Genomic DNA, 21,304 nt, shown 5'->3' with positions numbered 1-21,304 from the left:
TAGTGACAAGGATTTGAGTTGGTCGATGCAGGACATGCTGTTTTGGCCTTGTATCCTTTTAGCAATGTAACTTTGTGGGCATACCAGTTGTTGCATGTGTCTGGACATATGCATGCCAAAGAGGGCATATGATCTTGCCGGTGCTGTTGTTAATCACTGGAAAAAAATGGAATTGTGAATTGAATCTACCAGTGACTTTTGCTTCTCTTAATGTTGACTGCATTCAATTACTAAATGTAGAGACCAGGGTATTTCATTGATAATCACTGATGTTTTTTAGCTATTAAGCATGTTTAAATGCAAGTTATCAGGAGGTTTAATTTTAAAAAATTAAACACAAGTTTTCAAGGAGTTTCATCCTGTAGTCTTGAGTTTGATTCCACTAACATCCATTTGCCTACCTATAACCCTAAACTTATCACTTAAGTAAAATGCACCCTTTGGTCATCTTCTAAAGAAAGACACTTAAGATTACTGCGTTTGCTATTATAGAAGAAGTAAATTAAAAAGGAAAATGTGTTCAGGATAAGGAAATAGTAATAACTCAGCCATAACAGAAGATTCTTGTGCCAGCAATTAATTGTCACCTGGTTTTATTAAGTTGCTTACAGACTCCATTGAAGACCGGAAACAAATGTAATGGTATAATCTGAAGCACTAAAAATAAAGATATATCATACCTTGTACGATCATCAGTATTGGATTCTTCTTCATATCCCAGATCTGTACTGAGGTCAATATTCATGTCCAACATTGGGTTAGCTCTAAAGAGGATGAGGAAAGAAAATAGCTGCTTAGCTAATCACCCTTTAAAAGCATTTGTGCTGCATGCTTGTCTGCTGAAATTCATAGTTTTATATTACTAACTTAATATACCTTTTGGCTATATGCTGATACATTGTACAAGTTGATAAACTTAAACATTCAAAGTGAAGCACAGATGAGGATGTCATACAGTCTGGTAAAACAGTAAATACTTAACACAGGATGCATAAATCTGATATTGATAGCTACTCTCTTGCGTAGGATGTCAGTGATTCTTTTTCATGTTCATTCTTGTCCTTTTACCATCTCTTCTCAGTGCCCAGCAATTGTCAGAGAGCTTTTAGAGTTTGCACACACAGCTTTTCACAGCAAGAGTCATGCACATCGTAGCTATCAGAGCAATGACCACCAAAGAACAAGCTGACTTCACCAGTAGGAATATCCAGAATCCATATTACTTACTGCTGAATGTGGAAAGTAAACAGGTCCAGGACTTTTTTATGAGTACTCAAGTTGGCCAAAGCTGCTAATCATCCAATACATGTTACACGTGACCAACATATAAAGATGGGTTTACTATCATTTTAGTGACTTGCACTTGGTCGACTCCAACTTGCGCGAAGTCCAAACAGTGAAAATGTTGAACACCAATATTTGTGACTGGTAAAATCTTGCCCCCCTTCTCAGTCCATGTTAATACTTGTTCCTAGATCCAGACAGGTAGAGAATTTCGAATTCGGTATGTATTTCGGGTATACTAGAATTTGGCATTACGTTTTTTCGGGTCTATATTACATAGTCGAAGTTCCGTAACTTTGATTGACATATGTATGAACACATATGTCCAAAGTTACCGAACTTTGAGTATGCATAAAACAATAAAAAAAAGGAAAAAGAAAAAAAAAGGGTATATGCAGGGGGGAAAGCCCCCCTGCACCCCCCCACACCCCCTGCTCTTTAAATATACCAACTCTGAGGTCATGCTACAATGCAGTAAAGGAAAAGTACAGTTTTGTACCTACCATAAATGTAGATGTTCGAGTGCTAATACAGCTACAGTCATAACAGATGGGTTCTCCTGCCGTCAGGCGGGTCCTCAGTCGGCCAAATTCCAAAGTCTAGGTCCGGCGTCGGTTGTCGTCACTTCTTCCCTGATGTCAGTGCAACAGGGGTATAAAAGAACCAGCCAACGCCATTTTCTTCAGTTTTTCTTGCCCCAGATGTCAGGTGCCTCCAGAAGGAAGGCAATACATAAATTTGTGTAATAAAGCAATGCCATATAATCAAAATACAGTAGTGCAAGCAAATACATCATGAATGAATACCCCAATCTGGTTGCATGAGGATATGTTAACCAATAGGCCTGTCCCAAAGGGGAAGGAGGGAGGGAAACCTGGACTGCAGCTGTATTAGCACTCGAACATCTACATTTATGGTAGGTACAAAACTGTACTATGTTCATCGTGCATACAGCTGCAGTCATAACAGATGGGTAGAATCCCAAAGCTAAGAAAAGGGTGGTAGGCACTAGGTGGAACTAGGAGGAGCCAGAATGCCCTGCAAGACTGCAGTGGCAAAGCCCACTCTAGATTTGGAGTATAGTGGAAGGTGGTAGTGCTTGGAGAAGGTATGCACAGAACTCCAAGTGGCTGCTTCTAAAATATCTTTGGTAGGAACTCCTCTAAGAAAGGCTGCAGAGGTAGCCGTGGCCCTTGGGGAGTGAGATCTGATGCCTGTAGGTACAGTTTTGCCATGAAAATAATAGCAAAAGCGTATGCAGTGGGCTATCCATTTTGAGATTGTCTATTTGGCAATTGGCTTTCCTTGAGCTCCTATAGTATAGGACACAAAGAGCTGTTCTGATTTTCTGAAAGGCTTTGTTCTGTCCAAATAATAACACAGTTGTCTGTGGATGTCCAAGGAATGTAGTAATCTCTCCCCTTTGTTTTGAGGATTAGGATAAAAGGTAGGTAAGTGTATGGCCTGATTCAAAGCTACCCTGGATACCACTTTTGGCATAAAGGACGGGTTGGTTCGTAATGAAACTCTGTCCTGATGGAAGATGATAAAAGGCTGCACAGCCATGAGAGCTTGTAGTTCTGAAACTCTACAAGCTGAGGTAATAGCCAGAAGGAAAGCTGTTTTCCAGGACAAATATTGCAAATCTGATGAGGCAACTGGCTCAAAAGGAGGCAAGGTCAGTTTTTCCAGAATGAAATTGAGATCCCAAGCAGGTATTGGTTGTTTCCTTGGGGGTTTTAGATTCTTAGCCCCTCTGAGGAACTGTCTTAAGAGGGGTTGAGAGAATAAGGGTGGATCAGTGTTGTATTCTGCAGAAATGGGTGAGGCATGGCTTTTGATGGAGGAGAATGAAAGTCCACTGCTTAGCAGCTCAGCTAGATACTGTAATATTTGAGGTAAATTCAGTTTTCCAGGATCCTGGCCCTTTTTCTCATTCCAGACACAAAACCGTTTCCATTTTGTGGAGTAAGCTTTTCTAGTAGATGGCCTTCTGGCCTCCAAAATGACATCCTGCACCTCCTTGGAGAGTAGAGTCTGTTGTGATGCTAAGGAATCTTCTGTGCGGCTAAATTGAGTGTTTTTAGATGACTGTGAAGAGTTTTGAAGCTGTGCTGAGTCAGGAGAAGAGGCATTAGAGGCAGGGTCCATGGTGGGGAATGTGTCAGGCTCCTCAGGAGTGGGTACCAGTGTTGTCTTGGCCAGTCTGGAGCAATGAGAATCATCTTTGGTCTGTCTGCTCTGGTTTTCAATAGAACTTTGGGCAGCAGAGGAAGAGGTGGGAAGGCATAAACTGTCATTGATGTCCAACTGAAAGAGAGAGCGTCCACTCTGCAGGCTTTTGGATGAAAAATCCTTGAGCAGAATTTTGTCAATTGGTGATTTTTGTGGGAGGCAAAGAGATCTATGTCTGGCCTTCCCCATGCTTGGATTATCTCTGTAAAAACTTGAGGATGCAACTTCCATTCGTGTGGATCTGTCATATTTCTGCTTAGGTTGTCTGCCAGCGTGTTTTCCTTGCCTGGCAAGTACTGTGCTTGTAGCTTGATTTGTAAGTCCATGGCCATGTTCCAAAGTGACATGGCCAGTCTGCATAGGGGGTATGAATGTGTTCCTCCCTGTTTGTTTATGTACCACATTACTGTGGTGTTGTCCATTCTTATCAATAGTTGACCTGGTTGCAGAAGGTCTTTGAAAGCTATAATAGCATTTATTACTGCTAGCATTTCCTTTTGATTGATGTGAAGGTGCTTTTCTTTTTGGCACCATTTGCCCTGAATGCACCGATCTGTCATGTGCGCCCCCCAGGCGTAGTCCGAGGCATCTGTTGTGATTACTTGATTTGCTTGAGGCTTGCTGAATGGGAGACCTGTGTTTGTTTGGCATGCTTGAGCCCACCACAGAAATTCCTTTTGAAGACATGGAATTAGTGGTATTATTGTTTCCAAACTGTGGCTGTGTTGTGACCATAGGTTTTTCAGGTACCATTGAAGTTTCCTCATATGCAGCTTTGCGCATGAGATTAGTAAGATGCAAGATGCCATGAATCCCAGAGCCTGCAGGATTTTCCTTGCAGTCAGCCTGGTGCAATTTGCTAGTGCTCTGAAGTATTGAGTTAGTTGCCCCTGCTTCTCTGGCGTGAGGTAGGCCATCTGGGTGTTTGTGTCCAAGTTGGCACCCAGGAAAATTATTTCCCGAGAGGGTATTAGCCTTGATTTCTTTTTGTTGACTGTGTATCCCAGAGAATTCAACAACATTATTACATACACCAGATGTTTCAGAAGAATGTGCTTGCTGTCTGCTTGGATCAGGCAGTCGTCCAAATAGGGGTATATTTGTATCCCTTGAAGTCTGCAGTAGGCAATTACTGATGCCAGGCATTTTGTGAATACTCTGGGCACAGTAGATAAGCCAAAGGGCAATGCAGAGAATTGATAATGGGTTGAACCTGCAAGAAATCTGAGGTATCTTCTGCAATTTTGTCTGATTGGGACATGCAGGTATGCCTCCTTGAGGTCCAATGTTACCAGCCAAGACTCCTTGCCCAGCATGGGAAGAAGCTGCTGTAGAGTGAGCATCTTGAATTTTGGTATGAGTAGAGATGTGTTTAGGATGGATAGGTCCAAAATAGGTCTCCAATCTTTTCCCTTCCTTGCTACCAGGAATAGCCTGGAATAAAAACCTTGACCTTGTTCGTGCGTAGGTACCTCTTGAATAGCTTTCATGTCTATGACATCTGTAATTTGTCTTTGTGCCTCTGCCCTTTGATTGTGTGGCAGGTTTGGCATGCCTCTCATTTTTGGAAGGGTGTGAAAATGGAATCTGTAGCCTCTGTTTATAATGTCCAGGATCCATTTGTCTTTTGTGACAATATGCCAATTTTTTGAAAATAATGCCAGTTTTCCACCTAAGGGTGCTGCCATTTGAGTCTTACTTGGCATGCAAAGGGGAAAGTCATTGGGCTTGCCTTCTGAATGGTTGTGAGTTATCCTCAGCACCTCTTTGTGTAGGAGCTTGCCATTGTCTGCCTCTGAACGATCCTTGGGATTGCCCTCTGCCCCTCAGGCACCTGTATCTACCTCTTTGGGGTCTATCCGTGGCTGGAAAGGACCAATTTTTGGAAGGCCAATTTCTACTGAAACATGGGGGTTGTACCTGTAGAAAATCTTTCACAGTTTGCATTGATTTAGCCTTTTCCTCCATTTTCCTTAATACCTCCTCAGCATTAGCACCAAATAATACATCCTTTTGTAGAGGTACATCTAGTAGTTTAGCTTTGACATGATCTGGCAAGGTTTGTTCCTTGAGCCAGGCATGTCTACGTATGACTAATCCTGTAACAGCAGCTCTACATGAGACCTCTAGAGCATCAAAACCACATTGTAAGGTATGTTTACCCACTTGTTCTGCACTATGCATCAAATCCTGCAACTCCTTCAAGTCTGGTTGTTCAGGTTGTGACATTTTACTTTTCAATTGTGATAACAAAAACTGTTGGTACTTTAGCATATGGAACTGACAGTTTAATGCCCTCATGGTTAAGGTAGCTGAGGTATATACCTTTTTTCCCCACCTTTCTAAGGATCTGGAATCTCTCGGAAGGTAATGGATTTTTAGCAGTGGAGGCCTTAATTCCCTTGGGGCCCTGGGAGATGGTTTCTGGGTCAGCAGCATGGCTTTTGTATAGAAATTGATGTGAGTCAGGAACCCTGTAGTACCTGTCAGGCTTGACTGGGGCTGGAGGTAGAGAATCCAGGTTAAGGCAGGCCTCCGAGTACACATCATCTAGTATGTCCAAGACAGGAGGTATAGCCAGAGGCCTGTGCTGAGGTAGCAAGAGAAATTCCCTAAGCCTTTTCTTGGAATCTGAATAATCTTGGCCTTCCCAGTGGAAGTGTTCTCTTAAGGTATGCAAAGTTTCCCCAAATGAGTAATCCTCTGGGGGGGATACAGAGGGAATGGACTCCTCTGCATCAGAGTCTTCAAAAGGGGAGTAAGAATGTTCCTGATCATCAGAGTGCTCTGAAATAATGGAGCCCTGATCAGAGGAGGTTGATTCTTCCTCCACTCTGGGCCTTTTGTCTGGGGGGGGGGGGTTGAGAACCCCTGATAAGAGTAATTAAATCCTCAGCCATTTTAAGCATCTGTTTTTTAGGCATGGGGCCTGGAGATGGGCCCTGTGTAGCTTGTCTCTTAGAATGCATGGCTGCTTTAGACTTAGTGAAAGCCTTGATGGAAAAAGAAGAGGAAGGTCTGAAGACACTTTGAGAGGAGGTGGACCTGTCTACATTTTGAGATTCACCACCAAGAGTGGCTTCGGTATCTGTAGTTGGGGTGTGGGCCGAGGAGCCTGCAACCTTGGGCACAGGAGACACCGCCAATGAAGTGTCGTCGGTAGTCAGGGGCTGCGAAGGCGCCTTGCTGAGAACCGGACCACGTGTAGTCGGCTTTGGCGTGGTGTCGGTAGAGGCCGCGGACCTCCTCCTTATCTTTGCGCTTTTTAGACAAAACTGGAGTCGGAGTATCCGACGACATAATATAGTTAAATGTTTTGCCAAAAAAATGCTGGGTGAACTCCGCCCAGCGCTTAATGGTGCGTTTGTTGAATGTAGCACAAAGGCGACAGACCGAGACGTCGTGGTCTGGGCCTAAACAAGGAATACAGTGGGAATGGATATCCTTATGCGGTTTTTGCTTACCACATGAAATACAATTATTAACTTTGTCTGACATCGGTCTGAGGCAAGAAAAGTTTCCCCAACGGGGTACTTAGCTTTCAAGAAGACTTCGGTTGCAAAATTCTTGTAATTTCAGGAGCTGGCCGACTGGCACTTGCGAACTGCTTCTGCTTCGGGCACCGTGCGGCAAGAAAGACTGAATAAAATGGTGTCGGCTGGTTCTTTTAAACCCCTGTCACACTGACATCAGGGAAGAAGCAATGACAACTGATGCTGGACCTAGACTTTGGAATTCGGCCGACCGAGGACCCACCTGACGGCAGGAGAACCCATCTGTTATGACTGCAGCTGTATGCACGATGAACATCCCTTTACTGCACTGTAGCGCGACCTCGGAGTTGGTATATTTAAAGAGTGGGGGGTGTGGGAGGTGCAACCCTTTACTGCACTGTAGCACGACCTCGAAGTTGGTATATTTAAAGAGCGGTGGGTGTAGGGGGGGGCTTGCCCCCCTGCATATACTATTTTATTTTCTTTTACGTTTTTTTTTTAATGATTTTTATGTAGCCGAAGTTCTGTAACTTCAGACATATGTATTCGTACATATGGTAGTCAAAGTTACAAAACTTTGACTATGTAATATAGACCCCGTTTTCTCAGGGAAGTGAGTCAATGATGCTATGACTCAGCTGAGTGCAAGTCAGTAAAATGATAGTAAACCATGAAGATGTTGCAATACTTCCTACTATAATGATTGTAAGGATTCCTGTCACAAAAGATGTCAGAGTTGATAACCAAAACAGTTTAATGGCCATCCAAACTTCCCTGTGATTTCATAACAAATCATACACCTATCTTTTATGCCTTAAAGTAGAATGGTGAAATAGGAACACTAGTCACAAGACAGGATTTAGGCAATCCAAATTATTTTCTGCCAGCAAAGCTCATTGCAGACAGTGACATAAAAGCAATGAAATTAATCCTGGTAGTTGTGGTCATGGTCATACAAGTAGGTTTCAGAGCCTAAAGGTAATTTACTTTTAACATTTCTTAGTAGAGTTGATGAAACACAAAAGGAAGCAGCCAAACTGGATTTTAAACTCTTCTTTACTGAAAATTCATTCGTGGAAGCACTCGAGTCTGCTATCCCATTGGAACCAAAAGTTCCTTCAGCATTCAAGTCCTCAAAAGAAACACTCTTTCTACTTGATGAATTAGCTTCCACAGAAAAAACGGAAGTGTCCCTGTGATCGCGCAATCTATTCCTGCTGTTTTTCAGAGGCGCTCTTCCCCGCCCCTTCTTAAAGTTATATTGCCATGAAAAAATTTTACCGGTACTGTAATCATTTTTATCCCTGGTAAATTTTTTCTTTTTAAGCAAAATAACCTGCTGTTCGATTTTGGACACTTTAGTTTTAATTTCGATGATGTTATGCTCACATTCCGATTCAGAATGATTAGAAAAAAGTTCCCCCTGCATGTTCATAATCTCGGAACGTATTTTACTAAGTGCTCTCTCATTGCACTTGATCAGTATCTTTAACCAGCCCAAGGTGCATTTTAAAGATACATCCTTCCATTCTTCAAATAAATCCGAGTCCTCATCTGAAAATCATATGCTGGTAAGCGATCCACCCTGAGACCCCTGGGGGTGATATTAGATTCAACATACTTCTCTAATAATCTAATATCATAGAAGACAGTCGCCTCCTTAATCATTAATTTCTCTAGCTCTTCAAAATGCACAGTTACCTCATTTGAAAAATGAAGCAATGGGTCAGAGGAAGCAAATTTACTTTCCCTGTCTTTCCAAATGGAAGAAAAGTCCAAATTAACTGGGGTCCTATTGGTAAACCCCAGTGCTCCGGCTGCTTCACTGCTACTCATCTCGAACAAAAAACACTTCTGGACTCAAAAGAATCCAAATCAAAGTTCCAATATGAATAAAACACAAAAGGAAGCAGCCAAACTGGATTTTAAACTCTTCTTTACTGAAAATTCATTCGTGGAAGCACTCGAGTCTGCTATCCCATTGGAACCAGAAGTTCCTTCAGCATTCAAGTCCTCAAAAGAAACACTCTTTCTTCTCAATGAATTAGCTTCCACAGAAGAAGCGGAAGTGTCCCTGGGATCGCGCGATCTATTCCTGCTGTTTTTCAGAGGCGCTCTTCCCCGCCCCTTCTTAAAGTTACATTGCCACGAAAAAATTTTACCGGTACTGTAATCATGATGTACTCACAATCACAATCACAATGATAGATATTGATGAAGTTGTAAGTAAAAGCAGTTTACCTACATAGTTTTCCTGTATTAAATAATCAGTTTTCACCTTTGCTGTTTGCTGGATTTGAGACTGTGGGGGGAGCCTTCATGTTTTTTTTTTTTTTTTTTTGCAATCATAAATGCAAGGATGTTTTACTTGCATTTGCTATTGAGAAGGTCATTGCAGTATGGTTGACTATTGCATAGTCTACTGTGATCACCTCTGTGACATTCAGCGATATACATAAGCATATGCTTCTAGACATTAGCATTTAGTAAGCTCAAAGAGGCAGTAAATTGTACAGTAGAGTTGCACATTTGGTTGACCACTCCTACGGTTATCTTTTTATGTGGAGACATGTATCACTTTATATGGTGATTGTCCTTTGGGGCTTACTGTGTGACCATGGAGTTGGTATATACATAAAAAAGAGAAGCTCAACATAAATATTATTGTTTTATCTTTAGTTTGCATTTTTGGAGTAATCATATATGTACGCTGTTTGGCTGCAATTTACAATGATATGCAGCATTGTAGTATATTTAACAGCCACTGTATAGTTCATTGTTTAAGTCTGACTAAAAGAGAGTTGACCATTTTTGGTATGTTAAGTTTCAGCCTATGTATGTCTACATATCTGTACCTATCTCTCTGACTGTCTATATCTATCTATCTACCTAGCTATCTAAGTAACTAACTGTCTGTCTCTCTATCTACATTACACACACGTATAGTTATCCTTAGGTTCAATACTTTACATTTCACCAAATGACTGGCAAAGTGTTCAAATTCATCAAGATTTCTGGTTTGTCAGATTTCTGTATAAGCCCTAGATTGTGGTATATGAGCTTGCTGAAAGATTCATCTCAGATCTTTGAGCCTTTTGTTACTGAACTTTGTAGTGCTAAGAGTTTTTTTTTAACATTTGTGGGTGGGCATGCTCATTTGATTCATATTAAAGGAAATATGTTTTATATGGAAATGTGGATATTGGTTCGATTAACTATGTAGTTCCTCATGTTTGATATTAATTGTTTACACTCCAAAATAATCAAAAATAGTCACAGAGAAAAGAATAAGATGACATTTCAGGGTTAAGTTTAAAACACATATACAGTGGATATACAAAGTGTACACACCCCTGTTAAAATTACTGGATTTTGTGATATAAAAAAGTGAGACCACAATAAATAATTTCAAAACTTTTCCCACCTTTAATGTGACCTATAACCTGTACAGTTCAATTGAAAAACAAATCTGTTAGGGGAAAAAATATAAAAAATAAAAAACATACAATAAGCTGGTTGCATAAGTGTGCACACTCTTAAACTAATACTTTGTTGTGTGTGCACACTCTTAAACTAATACTTTGTTGAAGCACCTTTTGATTTAATTACAGCATTCAGTCTTCTTGGGAAAGAGTCTATCAGCAGGGCATATATTGACTTGGCAATATTTACCCACTCTTCCTTGCAAAAGTGCTCCAAATCTGTCAGAATGCGAGGGCATCTCCAAAAAGTGCTTCAACAAAGTATTAGTTTAAGGGTGTGCACACTTATGCAACCAGTGTAGTGTACACTTTTTATTTTTTATATTTTGTCCCCTAACAGATTTCTTTGTTTTTCAATTGAATTGTACAGGTTATAGGTCAAATTAAAGGTAGGAAAAGTTTTGAAATGATTTATTTTGGTCTCATTTTTTATACCACAAAAACCTGGCATTTTAACATGGGTGTGTAAACTTTATATATCCACTGTATTATTCCCTTACAAAGTCTATTAGCTGTGGAAGATTTTAAATTCTAGTTAAAATTCTATTTTGCATGTAATGCAAAGGAAGTTTTGATTGGAAATTGAATACTGGCTGCATTTAAGAAAGTAGCATTTTGTTACAATTACATGTGGACTTTACATGCTTGAGGAAGGATTTTCAGAGAATGGGAAAAAAGTTATCTTATGAAACTGTAGTAACAAACAACTTGTTACAGCCAATCAGCTTTCACTTCTGAAACTGCAGTGTTCTCCAGTTTTCAGAAATTAATTATCATTCTGCATTGCACATCATCAGTATCAGCTGATGGGCTGCAGCTATTTCAGTTGATCAGTGAATGACATTGTCCATATCCATGATCAACAATGCAGATTGTTGATCAATGGAAACAATGCAAAAACAATATTGTTGCAGGGGAGAAATCCCCCCATTACCCCCAAGCTCACTGATAATTATATATACCAACTGTGAGATTACACTACAATAGGAAAATGGTTACATTCCCTAATCTCCACTGTACCATGATCTCACCCAAAAGACAAACCCACCACCGTAAATAGCAAAAGTAACAAAAAACTGAGGGTAATGCTACTCAATGCCAGAAGTCTAAACCTCAAAATGCACACACTCGAGGCACTCCTGAGTATGGAGAAAATTGATATATGTGCAACAACAGAAACCTGGTTTAAGGCTCCAGAGAGCACCCCAGCACTAACAGGCTACAACTCATACCATACATTTCAGCCACAGAACCCGACCCAAAATACAAAAGGTGGGGGAGTATCCATATTCATCGAGGATACCCACACCTCCAAGTTAGTGGCACAGCACGATGCTTCAGAGATCATCCATGTGCAACTAACAATGGGCAAAACTGCAATTCAAATTGTAGCTTGCTACAGATCACCCACCATGTCCCAGGACCCCCATTCCACATTTCTGGAAACACTGGGAAACATAAAGGTCCTACCAAACACCCTAATATTGAGTGATTTCAACTACCCAAACATTAACTGGGAGAACTACTCAAGTACTAACTCCCTTGCCCAACACTTCCAAGAATATATAAACTCAAATGCCCTGGATCAATTGGTCAACACCCCTACCAGAGGTGACAACATATTGGACCTGGTCATCACCAACATGGGTGACCAGTGTTCCACACTGGAGGTCAACCCCTCACTGGTTAGATCTGACCATAAATGAATCACTCTGGATATCCACATTCCGCTCCCAACCCCAGTCAAGGAAACCACTGTAAAAAAGTTTTCAAAAGCAAACTTCACATTACTTAAGACAGAGGCGGAATATTTCAAAGCCCTCATGCTAAAGGATAATGCTGTCCAAGCTTCAAAATCCTTTACAAATGCACTCTACGGGCACCTATAAGAATGCATGGATCATGCTATCCCAAGCAAAACCAAAACTCACTCCTCCAAGAAAAGGAAACCAGTCTGGTGGACCCCAGCCATGAACAAGCTATTCAATAGAAGGAGGAAACTAGTACAGAAAAGAGTAAAATCCCAAGAAGGGAAGACATCCCTGATCAGTATCAGCAAGAAAGTACGATCCCTCATAAAATTATCCAAGGCTAGCTTTGAAAGAAATATTGCCAAGGACTCCAAAGATAACCACAAGACATTCTTTAGCTATGTCAAGAATATAAGTGGCAATTCTCAGATCTGCTCGGAGTTAGTGCAGAATGGCACAAAATAAACTGAACTGATCAATATCACCAACATCCTGGCAGACAGGTTCAGTGCAAACTTCACCCTCCTCTCACCTGCAAAAGGGCCCATAACCATACCAGAAGAATGAAGAGCCCCTGAAATCACAGACACTCAGTATCAATGGGACTGGATGGTGTCCCAGGCTGTGTCCTACATGAGGTCAAAGATGAACTAACCCCTCACCTAAACACACTGTTCAAACTCAGCCTCTCCACAGGCTACATACCCATAGAGTGGCACACAGCAATGGTTATTCTGCTCCACAAAGGTAGTGCTACAACAGACCCCGGGAACCATCACCCTATAAGCCTGACTAGCTTGGTCTGCAAGGCTATGGAGTGCATCATCATGGAACTCATTAACAGAGACATTGTGAGCCTCCAAACACTGGACCCTACCCAGTTTGGCTTTGCTAAGGTCAGATCATGCCTCCTGAACCTGGTGGACTTCTTTGAGACAGTTACCAAGGCTATAGTCAAGGGCAAGGTGGTACACACAGCCTACCTAGACCTTGCAAAGGCCTTTGACACCATTCCCCATTCTGGTATTATAGACAAGCTCACCAGCCTGAACATAAACCCCTATGTCATGAGATGGGTGCCAACTGGCTCATGGACAGAACCCACATAGTAAGAGTTGAGGGAGCTAGGTCCGACTCTAAAATGGTTACAAGTGGCATTCCCCAAAGCTCAGTCCTAGGACCTCTCCTGTTCTGCATATACTTCTCAGAGGTACAGGCAAGCAAAGGAGGACTATAGCTTACCAAGTTCACAGACGACTGCAAACTAGGGGCTATAATTGACTCTCCGGCAGACACAGACATCCTCCAAAAGGGCTTCACTGAGACAGATACCTGGTGTTAAAATCATGGCCTCAAGCTAAATGCCAAAAAATGCATAGTCATCCCCTTTGGAAAAAACAAAGTACCCACAAACTACCACATAGGTGGTAGTCCCCTAAATATGGAAGACATAATAAGGGATCTGGGGACCCAAGTCGATAGTAATCTCTCCTTTGATAACGACATTGCCAAAGTGGTTAGAAAATCCTTCTATGTGGCCCACCTAATAACAAAAGGGTTCGCATTCAGATCAAAAGAGGTCATTGTGCCCCTCTACTCATCACTCATCAGACCCATAATAGAGTATAACACTGCATTTGGGATGTACCTTACAAGACACCTGCAACAGCTGGAAAGACCACAGAAGTACCTCACCAAGAAGATCACTGGCCTCAAACAGAAGAAACTTCAGCTGTACTCGATTGCATACCGCCTACTCAGAGGTGATTTCTGCCTGACATACAAGGCCATGTCCAACCCAGAACTGATGGACATGCTCCACCTAAAGAAAACCATATCCCCTCGAGCCACACGCTCTAGGGATCTAAACCTCACCACAACAATAAATAGGACGTGCTGGAGGGATAGATTCCTATCCCAGAGACTTCCCATGCTTTGGAACAAGGTTTCAATCTACATTAAGCAGAGCTCCTTGCTAACACTCTTTAAGAGAAACCTTAACGAGTGAATGGGAAACAGAAAGTTTACCCTGGGGATCACTTTAGTGGCCGTGCTGAACAGAGGCACAGGGAGCTAATCTAAGGGGGTGGTGAAAGCCAACACATTCTGACTAGACTTATAAATTCCTTCGGGCAGATAGCCTAGTACCTACCTATGAACCTATGAACCTGCTTGTTATCTAAAAAAAGAGACTTGTTACCTAAAGATATATATATATATATATATATATATATATATATATATATATATATATATGTGTGTGTGTGTGTGTGTGTGTGTGCTCATTTTTGACTGTATAGACATGTCTTTACCTTACCTTACTAAAGATTTTAATTTTAAAATGTACTTGACAGAACAGGATTCCTTCAAGCTAGGAAAAGAGAATGCACTAACTTTTAATTGCCAAAGCAACTCCCTCTACTCAAGCCTTAATGTCCAAGGACCCCAATGGAATTAAGTTCCACTTTTTCAATAACCCTGTAATGAAAGCAATGGTTTGGTTGTTCCAAAACATACTTGGCCATTCTTTGTATCCTGCCTACTAATGCTATATTGATGCTCATATATTCTCTGCATGAATTGCCGTTCTGTCTTTCCAATATAGAAAGAGTTACATTGCTGTCACTTCGCTAAGTATATAACTCCTTTGGCTTTACAATCATATTTTATTTATAATTTATTTATTATTTTAACAACTTTAGCAAATTTAAAATTTTGACTTTTTACTGTTTTACATAAAAGTGGGAGGGTCAATGCATGATGTCATCAATCTTGAATTATTTAAGTGTTGGATGTTTATGTTTTAAATATCTGAAGAAGTTCCTTCATTGTAAGTGGACGAAAGCACAATAAATGTTAGTGTCATTATAGTAAAGGAGTGGTGGATTACTTTTGGATTTTAATTTACCGATCAAGCAAAATTTATTTAGTTACTTTGATCCACATGTCTTCGGAAATGGGTTGAAGGTTTATATTGTAAACAGATGAATATTTAACATAAAGTGGTTCTTGTTAAACATGTATCAGAGAAGTGATGGTGATTTTCTTTTCTTATTTCAGTTCACTGATGTTTGTTCTTTTGCTTGTTGGTGCATTTTAATTGTTATAAAAGTGTTATCCTTACTCTTTTTAACAAACGGTATGAGCAATTTAATTGCCAAGCTACCATCAACACAGGCAGATAGAACTGAGGTTTAACATCTTATCCGTAACACCCAATCTCTCTAACACTGCACTGCAGCGTGACTACTGGAACATGAATCCAACCACCTGTGTTAACTCATTTCAACTGCAGAGTCAAGAAAATGAAAAGAGACTTATCAGCCAGCGTTTTCTTTTTTCTCTATAGGTGAAAGGGGTGGTCGGATTAATAAATTATCCATGATACTCTCTGCTCACCTTGTTTACCTCACCCATAACCCTCTATGCTAGCCCACATTTCCTCTTGTTAGGTGTAGGCTTTCCTCTGTCTCTTCTTACAATTGATTGACTCCAAAGACCATAGCTCATACAACCCTATTGTTCTATTAAAATCTTAAGTGAATTACTGTAAAATTTAAAGTTTGTCATTGATTTTGGGCCTTTATCCCCAATAATGTTTGGCTTTGTCCAGAATTCTTGAACACAGTAGTTGAGAAGTATGCCATAGGGTACTCCAAATGAACAAAGCTTAGGATCCCCTTGATAACCATTCACTAGTACCAATATTCCTTGACAAGCAAACATAGCCAAACTGAGTGTAGACTTCTTGCAGTATTTTGATGGTCCAAGATAAAACTGACATGAAATGGGTAATGTGAATTTGATACTTGAGAGTAAACTAAGTGATTCTGATACTATGAGGCTTTGTAGCTTGTTTCAACCAGCGTAATACAATCACTCATTCATTGCAGGGCTATAGCATTAGTAATAAGCCTGTATCAATCATGTAAGCCTGTTATCAATCATGTCAGCATTTTTTCCTGTTAAGAAGTGACCACAATAAAGGGGTTCCTAACTGGACCCACAAAAGCATTAGACATCCAGCAGTAACAATCAAATTCACAATTATCTCTACACTTATTAAACTTTGCAATTTTTTGCAGTGGCAGTGGTTAGGTGGTTCCCTGTAAATAAACTCACTCCAACGAAACAGACAATGAGTTGTTAATTTCACTATATTCTTATTCAAGTGCAAAAAGCTTGTTTTCCACTAAGCATTATCAATGAAAGAGATAGTCCCGTTGATCAAATCATGCAAACAATTTACTCAAACTCAAGAGATATATATTAGACAAAGAAACAAGACCTGGTAATGACACAAAAGAAGTGTCATCACTATTCTGTGTTTAGCTTTAACAAAACTCTTAGAATCTATAACATGTTCATCAATGTGACTACAGCCTGTTACAAGCAGAAGTCGCTGTTTTACATTCTCTGATCATTACTGAGGGAAGTCAAACTCACTGACTCAACACACTAAAAACTCCTAAGATTAAATTAGTACTAGCAAAGGTGAACTATATACTCACAAAACATTCAAAGCTGATGCATTCAGTGATCATTTCACCAAAACATGACCTTTTGCCCTTTTAAAACTGCACTTCTTACAACCACTTCCACTAACAACACTCAGCACCTCTTATTCCTATCTGATTATATTTTGTGTAACCAAATCCTATACAAATTCTGAAAACTTGAAAAGCAGAATTCAAACAATGGAAAACTAGAGACCAGTGATATGTATCCCAGGCATCTGAAATCTTTCAACCACGTTCATTACTCTTATGAATACTTCCATTGCTGTGGGTATTTGTTTTTGCTATCCTTCCCTCTAGTGTAGGAAAAGTCAGATACATCTCTGGCTATAGACTACTCTCATGTTACCTCTATGCTCCAGCTTTATTCTAAATTAGCAAGATATATTGGAGTAAATGGACTTGTGTGCAATAATTAGCTTTAGTTACACAGCAGATACAACATCTCCACTGTATTTGTCTTATCAGCACAAGGTACCATTTATCAGTAAGATCAATATTACTAATCTGTTCCCACTGATCTTACACAACCATTTGGTGCCTTATATGAACGCATCCAATAAGACAAATAATATATACAGCAGTGGTTCCAGTACCATTCAATGGCAATCCATCTCCCCTAAAGATCCTGTAGAGTGAATTTTACTCACCATCCTGTCATTATCTAATGAAATTCACCCAGGGGTCTCAAAGAACGCTTTACTGGGGCCATGAATCTTCATTAAGTTCATAAATATCATGATACTAGATGGCTCCAACATGACTGCCCTCCTTGAAACTGTAGATTTAGCACTACTAAATTCTGATCACTCTGATACCCAGTTAAGTTCTCCTCTCATTCAAGACTTAGTCAGTTATATTCCCTAGAACCTTGTACTTGACAACTGAAAAGGTCTTTGGGGTTCAGGTTTACAAGCTACCTGTGGCCTGGACTCATGTCAAAGATACAGACTCATGCTTATCTTGATGTAATGGGACCAGTGTTTTATCAAATCATCGTTGTATCAATATTGACTGTTTTTATTGGATCTATATTATCTTGCCGAAAGCTATTTCCAACAAATATGGCAACATCGAACAATAAACCATGAAATCCCACTAACACGAACTTGAAGGTCACCGATTTTTTCTTAGGGAAAAAAATCGGTGTATCAGCCAAACACAACCCGCCACCTAAATCATTACAAAGTGGGGGATTGTGCTCCCCACACGCCCCTAACTAAATATACCAACTCTCAGATCACACTACAGTATGGTAAAGGGCAATTTCATGGCGATGGCCAAGCAATTTTTTTTCCCTAAGAAAAAAATCGTTGACCTGGCCATTCGCATTAGTGGGATTTTCGCGGTTTATTTTTCGATGTTGCTGTATTCCCTGGAAACAGCTTTTGGCAAGATAATGTAGACCCGTTTTTATTAATTGCTTTAAAGAAAGTCTTTGGTAGTCTGGCATGGAAAAGAATAACTTAAGATCCTGATGATATGCAAAATTACTACCCCATCTTCAAACTTTCTTTTATAGATAAAGAAAAGAGAAGGTTGTCCATTCATAGACTGATTCCATTTTATCAATTTCACTGTGATATCTACACTAGAAATAATATAGAAACAGACATTATTTGGGTCTGGAATACTGTCCATATGGTGACTGATACTTGGTATGATTCTACTTCCATTGTCCTTGATCTGTCTTTTGCATTTGACACAGTGGATTATGACATTCAGATGGACCATTTGTGGACTTAATGGATACAATCCGGAAGTTAATTGTTTCTTGTCTTTCAAGCCATCCTCAACAGATAGTGCCTAAGATTAAAACTTCATCTTCTTATTCTACCATATCAGGGGCTCTACACGGTTCTATCTTAGGCATTTTATTGCTCCATGTCTACAAGATTTCATCAAGACAACTCGGTTCAGACATTAATCTTCAGTATCACTGTTATTCTTACGATACTTAACTTCTCCTTCATTCATAACACATTGTCTGCTTGGAGTACATAGGTGATGTTCTGGAATACATCCAGAATTAATTGACTGTCACTCACCTATGCCACAATATCTCTAAGAACTTTGTTTAACAATGTTACTTATGTCATTTTACTGGACTTGAGTTGCCCATTTTTACATCCTGATTTCATTTATGATGATGGTAATGTGCCATTTGTGAACAAGGTTAAAAATTTAGGAGTGAATATAGGTGACAGATTGCTATTCGGTGCCCAGATGTTATCTGTTGTCATATCATTTTGTTTCTGTCTAAGAAATATCTCCCACATCAAGCATACTACCCCCTGAGAATCTATTGATGGTAGATGTCCTTTTTCCCATCTTGACTAATACAGCCCTGTAACTCCTTGTACCTGAGGCTGTCTAACAGTAGCCTTCTCTCTGTAGAGCTCCACAGATCGGTTCCTTACACATGATTACCTTCACATTACTCTTGTTTTGCAGGGCCTACACTAGGTTTTAATTTATTCTTGCATTGTTTTAAAGCATTTTTGCTAATTTATTTAGCCTTATATGAGATGTGTCCTCTATATCAAAAAGAAGTTCTTGGTCGATTAGTGTTCAGTGAGGCCTTTGCATTTATCTTCCTTGAGGTTGATGGAGTCTCACAGAATGTGATTGGAGATGTCTAGTATCTGTTCTTTCTGTTACCAGGCTCCAGACCTCTAAAAGCCCCCCCCCCAGTGGCTGATGCAGTTCTCCAATTTGCCATGTTTTGATAGGTCCCCAATAGGTTTAAGCAATCATGTCATTTTTATCTTTAACTTTAATTAAGACTTTGTTTAACTGTACCAGACTTTTCTGCATAATGCAGCCATTTACATTGGTGACAGTGGATGGATTCCAGCACCATAAAAACTGAATGTGAACTGGTTCATATATTGGCTATGTCTTTTAATTCCTCCACAAATAAGAAAACACTACTGTATAGACATGAAACAAAGTTTAAACTTGCAGACTCGCTCTGGAAAGTCAAATTCTAAACCAAGGAAAATAAAATGACTGTCACATATTTCTATATATAGGCCTCTGGTTAGATCAGTTATTCACATATTTCTATATATAGGCCTCCAGTTAGATCAGTTATTCACGTCCACCTACCGCACATCGCCACTCCAACTCAAAGTCACTCACATGCATAAGGTGTCTCTCAGCATTTGCAAAACTATTTCACAACCCTTTAAGTAATTTAGGTGGTCTCATCCTGCATAGACTAAAATGGAGTACATATCCAGAGTACTTGCAAGACCTGAGTTGTTACCCATTACTCCTTTAATGCTGATCATTAATCTCTTCAGTCATTTGTAGGTTACTTAATCTGGAAAACTCTTACACTCTTACATGTACTTTCTCTTTAGCTTAACATCCATAATTACATGCTAGACTGTGATAGCAAGACCTTCTCCATGAACAAGCCCAAAATATACAACCTCCTGTTGAGTCATGTGACATCCCATATATACATTTTTGCAATTCCAATATGCCCTCATATATTCCTTCAATAAATAGCATCTGCATCTGTAGCCACGTCATTCCATGACTCAGAAGTTAACTGATATGCTCAACAGAAATCTGGGTTAGGGCTGTGACTGGAAGATATACTAAATTATCTCCTAATGTTAATTTTTGTTCTCTTCCTACATAGGTGTCACATATGTGTGCTAAAGCCTCATGTTTTTCTTTTGCCATATTTGTACTTTTTCATTTTGGAGCTCAAAATGGGCCAGTGTCATCTAGTCGATCCAAGTGGTTACTAAAACAATGAGCTAGAAAGACAAGCATATAAACTGTAAAAATGCTAAGAACAGACTACTATAGCTGACAATGGTGCTTGAACTAACACCTTAGGATAAGATGTTCTGAAATGTAATAAATGAAAACTAGCACAACTGAAAGTATAAAACATGCACATATTTATATTTTGGTTAGCCGCAAAGTAGGACATAACAAGTACACATTTATCTGCAAGGTAGTAGTCAGGGTGGTTAGTATACTTACTGTTAACCTACTGTATCCTGACAGCCTAAAAAGCCATATCACATCTGCATTTTCAGTGATGATACCTTCTACATATCATCTATCTTTATGTTCATTTCAGTCACATATTTAGTGAAGATCCATGCATTACATAAAAACTCACCCAGTGGTGGTGTATATATTTGTTCCAGGTACAACTTGTGCGGAAGTCAGTTGTTTCACATTCATTTCTTTAGCTGTCTTCATAGCACTCATTGACTTCAGTTTTTTCTTGTACCTGAAATGACCAATGAAACAACTTACTGATCAGAATCACACAAATAGATACAAGAGTTCATTTTTAACTACGGGGCTCCTTCTTGTCTTTTCTGCTTACCTGTAATTCACTTGTTTTAGTTAATTTTCTAGTTACTTTTGTGACAACTTTTTTGTCTACTCAGGGGTTCACACAAACCAGAATTAAAATATTTCCACCCCACTCTGATACTTTAAGTAAGGGTTCCTCAATGTCTAATTTTGAAGTTCCTTCCAAGCACTCAGAATACATAGAATAT

At 39.8% G+C, this 21,304-nt stretch overlaps 1 protein-coding gene across 1 annotated transcript in view; it reads right to left on the bottom strand.

Annotated features, from left to right (window-relative positions):
* The window catches only part of LOC122800187 (cadherin-related family member 2-like), a 114,916-nt gene extending 93,895 nt beyond the window's left edge, over positions 1–21,021 (bottom strand). Inside the window, exons 1-2 of the mRNA XM_044069692.1 lie at positions 20,914–21,021; positions 681–764 (exon numbers count right to left, since the gene is read on the bottom strand). Coding sequence (XP_043925627.1) covers positions 681–764; positions 20,914–21,005 — 176 coding nt within the window. The 5' untranslated portion in view covers positions 21,006–21,021. The remainder of the gene's footprint in view (positions 1–680; positions 765–20,913) is intronic.
* Positions 21,022–21,304: the final 283 nt, after the last annotated feature.

Source organism: Protopterus annectens, chromosome 4.part0, assembly GCF_019279795.1.
Source record: "Protopterus annectens isolate FY-2018-M chromosome 4.part0, PAN1.0, whole genome shotgun sequence".
Taxonomy (NCBI): Eukaryota; Metazoa; Chordata; order Ceratodontiformes; family Protopteridae; genus Protopterus; species Protopterus annectens.
Note: the sequence above shows the minus strand (reverse complement) of the source record. Positions and strands in the feature narration are given on the sequence as shown.